This window comes from Camellia sinensis, chromosome 7, assembly GCF_055761805.1.
Source record: "Camellia sinensis isolate YWXY chromosome 7, ASM5576180v1, whole genome shotgun sequence".
Classification (NCBI taxonomy): domain Eukaryota; kingdom Viridiplantae; phylum Streptophyta; class Magnoliopsida; order Ericales; family Theaceae; genus Camellia; species Camellia sinensis.
Genome location: NC_138967.1, coordinates 156,110,160 through 156,122,409, shown reverse-complemented (window position 1 = coordinate 156,122,409; position 12,250 = coordinate 156,110,160). Strand labels below are relative to the sequence as shown.

General features: G+C 34.8%; 1 protein-coding gene across 7 annotated transcripts; it reads left to right on the top strand.

Annotated features, from left to right (window-relative positions):
• The first annotated feature begins 779 nt into the window (after nt 1-779).
• On the top strand, nt 780-11,440 carry LOC114311146 (uncharacterized). 7 transcript variants are annotated; one of them, XR_014336303.1, is made up of 9 exons: nt 1,136-1,448; nt 3,005-5,203; nt 5,296-5,560; nt 6,927-7,050; nt 8,059-8,306; nt 8,388-8,607; nt 10,206-10,298; nt 10,391-10,494; nt 10,794-11,440. XR_014336303.1 is itself a non-coding variant. In XM_082879633.1 (8 exons), the coding sequence occupies exons 3-7, from the start codon at nt 5,558-5,560 to the stop codon at nt 10,250-10,252; spliced, it is 642 nt and encodes a 213-aa protein (XP_082735759.1). In that variant the 5' UTR covers nt 1,136-1,448; nt 3,005-5,203; nt 5,296-5,557; the 3' UTR covers nt 10,253-10,298; nt 10,391-11,440. The 7 variants fall into 7 exon arrangements, 3 of the variants coding, with proteins under 3 accessions (XP_082735760.1, XP_082735759.1, XP_082735758.1); XM_082879633.1 differs by having other exon boundaries at nt 10,391-11,440; XR_014336304.1 differs by lacking the exons at nt 3,005-5,203; nt 5,296-5,560 and having other exon boundaries at nt 780-1,448; nt 11,044-11,440.
• The last annotated feature ends 810 nt before the right edge of the window (nt 11,441-12,250 follow it).

The window sequence follows — 12,250 nt, the reverse complement described above, 5'->3', positions numbered from 1 at the left end:
AGGGTAAGACTTGGGGGTTGGGAGAAGTTAATAAATGCTAAGGTTTTTTTTTTTTTTTAAATAAAAAAATCAAGAAATTTAGATTGGGATATTGGAGCTCCCACAAAGCTTGAGGTTAAAAACCCCCCTTTTACTTAATATATAGTATAGATAGATATAGATTACGCAGTAATGACTTTTCGGGAAAATGGAAAAAAATTTGATAATTACAATAAAGTGATAAATTTAGAAGGCAAATGTCAAAAAATGTTTTTTAAGCATTGTTTAATATTAAAAAATTTATAAAAAGTGTATTAAAAATATGTACAAATGATAAAAAATAACAAATACCCTAGGAATACTTGTTAGCCAAACCCAATTTAAAATTATTTTGCATTCATAGAATTTAAAAGTTGTACAACAAATTTGTCCTTCTATTAGGGGTGGATATTAATCTGTTGGCCCGTTTAGGCCGCCCGGCCTAGCCCTATTTTTCTAGGGCTTGGGACAGTTGTTTTAGTCCATAGGACTAGGGTGGGCCAAAATTTTCAGCTCGAAATATTAATGAATTGGATTTGGGATTTATACTTTCAATCCAACCCATCTCGGGCGGCTAATTAATTAATTAATTATTCATTTATTTATAATACATTAAATGTATATATTTTGGGATATAGACTTTGTCTTTGTTGATTTTATTAAAATACATAGAGTACCAAATAGATCCTAAAAGGTATAAAGAGAACCTCCACGCAGAGAGAGAAAAAATAAACATCCATGCAGGGAGAAAAAATCTCTTTGAAAAGAGGAGAAAATCTCTACACACTACAAGAAAAAAACATTTTTGGAAACGACCTTTTTTGAGTTGGTCGCAGATGGGTCACTTTCTGCAACTAACATTTTTTTGGTCACTTATGGGTTGGGTTTTCGTGACAAACAATTTTTTGGTGGCTAATAGGTACTTTTTTGCGACAAAAAAAAAATTTAGTCGTGAAAATATTGGCGGAAGAGGGAAAAAAAAAGCGAAATATCAAAACTTTTGGTGACCAATAAATTGTGGTCACAAAAAGAAAAATGTCATATTTTGTATCAAAACACGTAGTTTTGAATGTCGATGGCTTCAACATTGAATTCCTAAAAATTGATCTTTCTTTTCATCGTTGCTCTCTTCTTTGGACTCCCCATTGTCAGGTTGGTTGCTTAGTTGTATCTGCTCACTCTCTACACTCCTAATCAGTAATGAAACCCTAGCCACCATCTCCATTCCATTCAGTTCATCCCCTATTTGGCTACCTCTTCATCTTTGCTCCGCCACTTCTGCTTACCAGGATAGTCTCTCTCTCTCTCTCTCTCCGCCCCCCAACTCCACCTCTTTGAAGCCTAGAGAGAGAAACAGGGGTTACATGTGTTGTTCTTTCACTTCCGCTCTCATCTTTCATCGATCGTATTGATCCGATTGCTTGCTTCTGGTATAATCTTTGCTACCCATCTCTTTATATCTGAAATTCCTATGTGATTTTTTTTGTTAATAATGGAGGGTTTATCCGTATTTTTATAGTGATCCCTTGTTTTCAATCCATTTGTTTGAATTTGTATACGTTATCACATGAGATTGTTGGTTGATAATCAAGGGTTTGTGCTTGATCTGTATTGATTGTTCCTAATTTTTTTGGGATTCGATGTTTCGTTTTAACCCATTTCTTTTAATCTGCCTATTTTTTTTGCTTGGTGGATTTGTGTGTTGTGTTGGTAGCTATCTAATAGCCATGGTCATGGACAAGCAATTTACTATTTTTTTTTTTTTTTGGGGTACCATTTTACCAACCATCATTTTATCTGTGGGACTATCTATATTTATATTCTGTAAAATTTCCTTCCTCACCTTTTTCCTCTACTGAATTCACAATACTATTGTTTCTCATATAGATACAAGAGAGGCCTTGGGGATGGAGGCATTGCTGAGAGTAAACCTGTTCAATCTCCACATACAAAAGCTATGGGGGTATTGAACAAGTTCTAAAAAAGTTTCACAAGCATAGCCCATAGATCAGCTAAATCCCATATATACTTAACCAAAAGAGATAGAATAAAAATAAAAATAAAAACAGTCCCAAGCACAACCCGCAAGGGATTAGGTATAGGTCTTCAATACAACAACACCTCACCAGTAAAACACCAGAAGGAGCACTGCTATTGCTGCTGGCAACATGAACCAAAATAAAAAGCAAGTTCCAAACATAAGCCATGCCTTGTTAAGGCACAAATTGCAGCCTTGTCCAAATTTGCTTACTTTTCAACTTCAGCACCACTGCATTTAACATGACCTGAAGGTCCAAACACATAAAAGACAACCCAATGAATAAGAATATGTAGCTGGATTACCTGCAACAAATCTCAACTTCTATTGCTTGCATTGCATCATTTTGTTTTTGGGTGTCAAGTGTTGTAGATTATTTAAACATTAGTTTTTATTTTTCTTAATTTCATCTCTTCACCCTTCCTCTCATTAGGCTATTTTCTGCTAACAATACAAAATTTGTTTTGCAACTGACAATTTCTTCTTTTGGTTCTTAAATTCTACTCCTAAATTGGTAATTTTTTTGACAAATTTAATAAAGTTGATTTTTTCTTTGCTTGGCTTTACGAATGACATTAGGGTATTTTTGTTTCTATTTTTTAAAATTTTTGAAAACAAAAAGTAAAATAAAATTATCCTTCAAAAGATGAAAAAAATTCAGGTTTAAGTCATAGAACTTGTGCTCTTTCTCTATCTCTCTCACATTTATGTTTTCTCTACTCTTTCCTGTGTAATTTTTTTCCTTCTCTATTATTGTCATATATTTATTTTCTCTTTCTACTTGTATCTTCTTGCTTCTACTAGATGTCCATGAGATTTTATGCTTGCATAAAGCCTATAAATAACTTTTTTGTTGTATAACAAAATTGGCCTAAAAAATAGGAATAAAATTCATATTTAGTTAATTGGTTCTTGGTTTATTCACCTAACATAATCTTCACTTTATAGGTGACCAAATATGGACAAGAATTGGATGTCCATTAGAAATAGATTGAGTTCGGAGTACAGAGAAGGGGTTAAGTCATTTCTCCAATTTGCAATGACAACTGTTGGCCTAGATAATAGAATTCGTTGTCTGTGTATGGATTGCCTAAATTTTGAACATCATACCATTAAGGATGTGGAATATCATTTGATCTGAAAAGTGACGTCGCTTTCATACAAGACTTGGGTGCACCATGGGGAAACTGTTCCTATCAATCAACCTCATGTGTGGAATAATGATAGTAAGGTTAAAGGTGTTATTGATGAAGGGACAACCAATGAATGCCTTGACCTTGAAGATGAATTGTATGATATGTTAGAAGACCATCGCATGGCGAATATTTATGATGATGATGAAGAGGATGACTAGCATGATAATGAGCAAAGAGGATTTACGGAACTTTGATAAATTGTTAAAGGATGCTCAACGTCCGTTATACCTTGGATGTCAATAGTTTACTTTGTTATCGTTTGTCATTAAGATACTTCATATGAAGTGTTAAACAAGTGGAGCAATAAGTCTTTTGACATGTTGTTGGGTTTATTGAAAGACATTTTACCAAAAAGTGATCAAAAGGTTCCATGGACCCTTTATGAAGCCAAGAAATTTTTGCGTGACGTGGGTTTAGGATATGTGCCTATTCATGCATGTAAGTATGATTGTGCTCTTTTTTGGAAAGAAAATGCAAATTTAAAAAATTGTTTGATTTGTAAGGAGCCTAGATACAAACTGAATGATGGCAAAGGTAAGAAGATCCCTTATAAGATTTTAAGATATTTCCCATTGACACCAAGGTTGCAAAGATTATACATGTCAAGAAAAACAGCTGTAGATATGAGATGGCACAGAGAAAAACGTGTCGACGATGGCATATCAAGGCATCTGGCCGATAGTGAGGCATGGAAGGACTTTGACATGCAGCATACTGTGTTTGCCCAAGAACCACGCAATGTGAGACTAGGGTTGGCCACCAATGGTTTCAACCTTTTTGGAAATATGAGCAACTCATATAGTATGTGGCAGTGGTAGTTATGCCTTATAACCTGCCACCATGGATGTGTATGAAACAACCATTTTCCATGATGTTATTGCTTATTCCTGGACCGCAAGCACCAGAGAGAGATATTGATGTTTACTTGAGGCCATTAATTGACGAATTGAAGGCGTTATGGGAAGATGGTGTAGTTACATATGATGCCTCAACTAGGGCAAGTTTTCGAATGCATGCAAAAAGATATTTGGCTTGCCCCAATTGTGAGAATGCATCATCACAACGATTAAGAAGTAAGATAGGGTACGCTGGTGTTTGCTGATACTTGCCTAAAGACCATCATTGGCGAAAAAGTAATCTCTTTAATGGTAAGGCAGATGATCGAGCAAGACCTTTGGAGTTGTTAGGGGAACAAATATTAGATCAACTAGATTCAAGAACATTTAAACCATTTAGGAAGCATCCAAGCAACCAAACAAGAAAAAGAGATGAAAATACAGTACTAAATTGGACAAAGAAAAGCATATTTTTTTAATTGCCTTGCTGGAAGACACTCAAGGTACGACAAAACCTCGATGTCATACACATAGAGAAGAAAATATGTGACAATTTGATTGGGACTTTGTTGAGCATTGATGGAAAGAACAACGCACGCATGGATTTAGAGGATATGAAAATTAGAAAAGATTTGCACTTAAAGAGGCGAGCTGATGGGTCCTTTGAAAAGCCCTTTGCATTGTACACATTGTCCCTAAAGGAAAGACAAGGTTTTTGTTCATTCTTAAAATCAATTACGTATCCTGATGGATATGCAGAAAACATCTCTAGGTGTGTGAGCACTAAGGGCGACAAGTTATCCGGTTTGAAAAGGCATGATTGCCATGTCCTTGCACAACGACTTCTTCCTATTGGGATGCACGGGTATCTTAATAAGGACATTTCTATTGCATTGTTTGAGTTGGGAAATTACTTTCAAGAGTTATGTTCGAAAAAAGTGAGGGTGAATAATTTGGAGAAATTACAAGAAAGCATCGTACTCATACTTTGCAAGTTAGAAAAAAAATATTCCACCTGCATTCTTTGATGTCATGGTCCACTTAGCTGTTCACTTGCCTCGCGAAGCCATTCTTGGAGGGCTAGTGCAATATCGATGGATGTACCCTATCGAAAGGTATTATTATGTGCTTATTGTCAAATTATTTTTTTTAATATTAAAGTACCGTATATGTGGTTTGTATAGTAATTTCATGCTATTTGTTGAAGATTACTCGGGATTTTGAAAAGGGTATGTAGCGAATCGAGCTCACCCAGAAGGTTCGATTGCAGAAGCTTACATTGTCAAAGAATGCCTCACTTTTTGCTCTGTGTATCTTGGTGGGATTGAAACCATATTTAACAGAAAGGAAGGAAATGAAGATGGTGGTGATGTTGGCATGGGGTATTCAGTCTTTTCACAAAAAGTCCATACTTTTGGGCTAACTCAAAGGGCACTTGACGTGTCTGAGAGTGAAAGAAAAGTGACTCAATGGTTTGTCTTGTACAATAGTCCTGAAATCGATAAATATCTAGAGTATGTTCTCATTGTTCTAATTTAGTTAACTATATGCATAACTTTTTCGTTATGGTCACACTCAAGTAATAATTATTCACGTTTTTTTTTAAGTAAAGAACACAAGAATCAGTTACAGAATGCAAATGTACATGACATTACAATACGGCAACAAGAAGAATTTTCTAGGTGGTTCAAAGAGCGGGTAAGATATATAGATAAACATGTAATAAACATTATAAACATAATTCAATGTTCCTAGATTGATATTAACATCATACATCCTTGTCACATGTTCATGTAGATAAATCAATTATGAGCTGAAGGATCATCAGAAGCAAATGATGAGTTATGGTCATTAGCTAATGGTCTTGGTCCTATAGTGAATATTTATTTGGGTTGTATTTATAATGGCATTCGAATCGAGACAACCTTCGTAAAAGTCAAAATAGTGGTGTGGTCGTTCAAGGGGATCATCAGGGTATGTCAATTGATTTCTATGGTCACTTGACTAAAGTTTGGGAAATGACATATATGTTCGGGCATCGAGTTGTGTTGTTTCAATGCGAATGGTTTAACACTGGTAGCAGCAGAACATTTCGCACTGAAACACATCTAACAACCATTGATGTAAGAAGTCGTTGGTATCAAAATGACCCATTTGTCTTGCCAAGTCAAGTGCAGCAAGTTTTTTATGTCAATGATACCAAATTAGGTGAACATTGGAAAGTCGTAGAGCGACTTCAACGCCGAGGAATATAGGATGTGCCGAAGCTTGAGGATGTAGATCCCAATGATAATGAATTGCCTATTCTGAATAATGTGTTCCAGCAAGACGAGACCACTGAAATTGTCCAAATCACCATTGTAGATTCCATTAGCAACATTTTATGTTGGACTGATATTGCACTTGATATTATTCCAAGTGAAGTGGTTCTGCAATCTGGTAGAGGTGTATATGTAGAGGCTGCAAACATAGATGATTTTATCTGTGATGATGATAATGATCAAAATTCAAATGATCCTAGTGATGATGAAGATGAATTTCGTAGTCATAATGACTCGGATACAGATGATGATGTAGAACCTTGATTGTAATGTCCTTTACTATTTACATTATGAAGTCATTTTGATTATAACGTCCTTGATTGTAATGGCATGCACTTGTTAATGAAGTCATGTTTAGTTATGATTCAAATTCTAATGAATTTTTTTGTTGATAATTTCATTAATTGTAATGTAGTTATAATATTAGACTATTAGCTTATCGTATAATTTCATGAATTGTCACGCATTTTAAATATTTATTGATGCATTGCTTATAATTTATTTGTTACATACAAAGACAATACATATGCCACATGGGCAAGCCACTAAGAGGAGGTTGATGAATTCAGTGTCAGAGGCAACCCCGACTAAGGTCCCAGCTCACTTGTCAACATCTCCATTGTTGCAGACAACTGGTATTTGTAAGTGTTTCATCCTTTGTATAGAACAGCTTGGTTCTTGCACCCACCATTGTAATTTATGTTGATTCTTGTCATGTATGGGACTGAGGTGGCGTGTTGTCACATCCACAGTTCTGTGACAGTGAAACGGTACCGTTTGGCTTTTAGTCCATTTATTTAATAGAAAAACCCTGTGACCCACGGTGCTGTTAATAGGTTTGACCCATTTATTTAATCAGTAACATTTAGCCATTACATGAGTAATGACAATATGCACATATTCAAGTAATTTATACAATTGGATAATGAACTGATTAGTCTCAATTATGTTTATACAGGAATATATGTTAGACAGAAAATTATGATAATCAGCACATGATTTGATGAAACTTCCTTGCTTCTCTTTGTCACACAAAGATGATTTGATGACTTGTACTGTGTGTGTCCCCATGTAAAGTCATATGGAGACTGGATAAATCTAATGTCTATGCAGACACTAAAACCTGGAATGATTGATTAAAGAATTCTAATCAACATAGAATGTACACTGCATGTCTCATACTTAATTAGAAAAGGCCCCAATTGTTTCTACTAATGCATCTTAAACAGGCATACACACATGCAACAGGTTCAATTCAACTTTGACATAGAATGTACACTACTACAAAATGTTCTTTTCTTCTTTCCAATTTTGTTGATTGACTTCTTGATTCACATATGTTATTTAAATAGATGTTCAAATTTGCTAAACAACTCTTCATATGAAACTGTTAAATTGAACCTCTTAAACTGTTCAAATCTGTTCAAAATCTGTTCAAACAGCTCTTCTTTCCAAACTGTTCAAAAGCTGTTCAAATCTGTTCAAAATCTATTCACATCTATTAATCTGTTCAAAATCTATTAATCTATTCACATCTGTTAATCAACATCCGTTCTTTCAATTTTATAGGCTGCTATTAATCTGTTCACAGCAGCAGCCTATAAATAGCTCTTCATATGAAACTGTGAAATTTTGTATTTATAATATAGGTTCATCAGTGAAGCGAGTACGAGGTCCGACAAGGGGTAAGAAGACTAGTAGACTTATCACCCAACATGGTGGCAAGAAGTTTTTTGTTGGAGTTTCTAGTGAGCGGAGAACATTTGTGGGTCTTAATGCCACTAAGGCAGCTAATGAATTGGGGGCACAAATTCGATTACAAGTCCCTTTGCAAGGAACAGAAAATTGGGAGGACGTTCCACCAGCCATTCGAGCAGCTATTGTGCAGTCTGTGCAGGTAATTTAATTGTTATAGTTGATGTAAGTAGGTTAATATATATGATGTCTGTTTACTTGTCTAATTATTTAATTGGGACAGGACAAGTTTGAGATTGAAGGATACAATGAGAGCCCACTTACACAAGAAGTTACTGACACAAAAGCCATACATTTGTACAAAGGCTGGCGATATCATATGAATCAACATTACAAAATGTTGGGGAAAGCAGGGACAGATCCTTATAGTAACCCATGTGTTGGAGTGAGCGAAATAGATTGGAGGTACATGATTGATCATGTGTTTCTTAGTGACACACAAGGTAATTAACTCAACACTCATGAATGTTTCTTCTAATTGCACCACAAATCACCATTATACCTTATTCAATTGCACTACAAATCCATGGATGTTTAAATTTCTTATAACTCAAAGTTTCCAAGTTTCTTTGAAATTGAAAGAATGGATGTTGATACATACAATTATATATGCATGTCTATATATATAACAAATGAATGTGTGCTATAGAGTAAGGAAATTACAGAGAGAGATAGAAAGAGAGGAAACTGAATGTGTGTGCTATAGAGTAAGGAAATCCTTCTTTTGGCTCATCTTCGTCTGCACCTATATATCTTTGTCCCACCTTCTTGTGCTGTCTTTGTCCCAGTTTCAGCTCCTTTACCTGCTACCTCTTGCTCTGCACCATCTATATCTGCTACCTCTTTATCTAAACCATCTATACCTCCTACATCTCTTCCTGCACCAGCTATCTCTGCTATCTGTCCAAATCAGTTTCCTATATTTTAAACCATTAGTTTTTCAAGTTCTAGACCTTCAGACCAGACTCTGTTTTCCCTTGCTCACATCCAATAACTGAGTACCCTTGTCAAGTTTTATAGCATTTGGTGGATTATTGAAATTATCTAAAACTTTGTGGCAAAATTTCATTCGCTAGTAGATCAAAAAAATATTGACTTTGATGGAATTGCAAATCTGTTTGCCAATTGTTTGGGATATTTCACATGAGGCTCACCAAGGCTTGTGAAACCCTGGGACTGCATTACATTAGCATTATTTAACTTCATTAAAGTTAACTTGTTTAGTTTGCAAGGTATTTGGATAATTTGACCACTTCACACACTCATGAGGGGTAATTTTAAAGCCAAGAAACTAATATTATCTTCACTAAAAAATGACTCTTGTTCGAGTATCATATGAGAGGGCTATCAGAACTCTAATGATCCATCTCTCTGCACTGAACAAGTCCACTGATAAGAGTATTCAACAAGTCCATTGATATGTACAATCCTTCATTCATTACTTGCAATTAAATCGTGTTACATTGTAATGACTGTGAATAATTCAATGAAACAAAAGAGCACATCAGCCCAAAGCAAGACAGCACGGCAGCATGCAGCATAACAACATATTAGCAAAATATTGCATTGCAGCAGACATATAGCAGATGCATTAAGGGAACCAAAGGCAAGATCTTTTGTTTTGCTATTGTGTTGTCTAGCTGTGCTGATATGCTGCAATCTGTTCGAGTATTTTGGGAGATATTCTGCTGTCTAGTAGTCTTGAGATAGGTTTCATTTGTGTCATGTTTTTTGTTCTGTTATTTTATGTTAGATATGGATGCTGAACAGAAGTATTGGGTTAGATAGTTTAAGGTTGCTTTGTGTCTAGATGCTGGCCTTTTGTCTTAGCACTTTATTTTGGATTTAGTTGTTTGTCTTTTGCTTTGTATAGTTCTGCAGGGCCTGGGGCATCCCCCTTGAAATCTTATATTTTTTCTGTTTTAATTTATGACTTATTCACTCAAAAAAAAAAAAAAAAAATTCAATGAAAATGAAATCTTCATTTCTTGTTACAAACATGGATATTGATAAATATAATAATATTGGTATTGCATTGTAGAAACGGTCAAAAAGAGCCATAGAAAACAGGAAAAAGTTACCCTGTAATCACACGATGGGTTCAAGGTCATTTTCAGCAACAATCTCAATTGGGGTAACATATTTTTTATTTTAAAACTATTAGTTAATGCTGCATTTTTTTTATTAATAATATTGCTAAGCTTGCATTTTATATTTTTAATGCAGGGAATTGAAAATGGCAAGGAGCCTTACATCGTAGATTTTTACAAGACCTTATATTGGAGTAAGAAAAGAATGATTGGATTGAACCAATTTGTGGGGTGTTATATGTAAGTATACCTTCACTATATTTGTTATTCATATTCCTATCTACTTGTTTTTTGTTTTCTTGGATTAATTACACTTTATGTCCTCCTGGTTTCACTCAAAAGCACTTTACCCACCTAAAGTATACAAATATATATACATAGTAATTAAAACTACACATATAATCCCCTACACAACCCGTACAAGTAGGAATTAATACTAGAGACCAAATTAACCACCAAAATAGAAATAGAGATCTACACATAGTAATTAAAACTACACAGATTTTCCAACCAATAACATGATAGGGCGTATGTTGCAGCCACCACCAAGTTAACAGTTTATTCCTTTGAAGAACAAGAGAGACATTATCCATGGAAGGGCGCCCATTGCAGCCACATCCAAACCACCAAACCAGTCCCAACAGCTTTACATGAACCTGTCCAGAAAATAGGTTCAATGATGAATTGCCAAGACAACACAAATTGTTCCAATCATAAAGCAACAAGAATAAATGTAAATAACCCACCCACCACCACAACCCCCCTCCCTTTTTTTTTTAAATTTGACAGGAGAAGATGGTCCAACTTCTTGAGAAAGCTTCACAGCCTAGAGCAACCCTGCTGACACAGGAGCAAATTTCTGTTCAAGTCCTTGGAAAGAGGTCAAGGTATTTGAAAGGTTTCGGGGTTGGTCCAAAGTCATCTTCCACTTTCAAGTCTACAGCTAGGTCACAAGCATATGATGAAGAGGTTAAGGGCCTTAAACAAGAGGTAGCATCACTGAAAGGGATAATTCAATCATACGAAGGACGCTCTAAGCAGTTCGAACACTTTATGAGACAAATGTAGGGCGATCATAGTGGATACAACTCTTTTGATGAGTAAGTACTTTAAATTTTATTACATATATTAGTGCTTTTAAAACAGTAAATATTTTATGACTAATCAATTTCACTTGTTCCCTTTATGCATGTTGTTGAAGTAACTGTTAATATTTGTTCCACTAAAGATATCTTTAATTTTCTAATCAGGATCCAAATCCTTAAATTTTTAATGAGTTTGTATCATGGGGAGGAAACTTAATATATGTTAAGTGAAGTCGAATATGTTAAAATCATCATCTTAATACAATATGTTAAGATGTGATCATGACGTTCAAAAGGCTCTATGTGATTGCTAATAAGGCTCTATGTGATTGCTAGTTTGGGAGTGGAATTAGATCCATAGAATTTTACAAAATTAAATAGAAGTGTAAGCAAAAATATTATTATTAACAACACTTTCTTCATTTTTTTTTCCCTTACAAGTAGCTAGAGGTGTAGTCATGCGTGTTTATGGACATGCTCAGTTTGCCCGTGTATAAATTCTAAGTTATGCTTATACATGGACTTTTTGATATATTTTGCATCAGACAAATATGACACGCACTTGGATATGAATGGTTTTTGAAATCTTTGATAATTTTCTCATATATGTTTTTGATTGGGTGAATATTCATTGTAAACTAAATGGATGAATGGATGATTTTGTGAAGTAAATGGATGGATGGATGGTAATTTTGTAAAGTACATGGATGGATGGATGGATGGATGGTAATTTTGTAAACTCAATGGATGGATAGATGGTTATTTTGTCAAATAATAATGTGTTCATGTTGACCGGTGGTAGTAATTAGATAGATAAATTATTATTTTGACTTCCTTTCGATGGTTTTTTGTTTGTAGATTAGATTGTTGTTGGATTGGTATGTTGAAATTAATTGGATGGACATGAATTA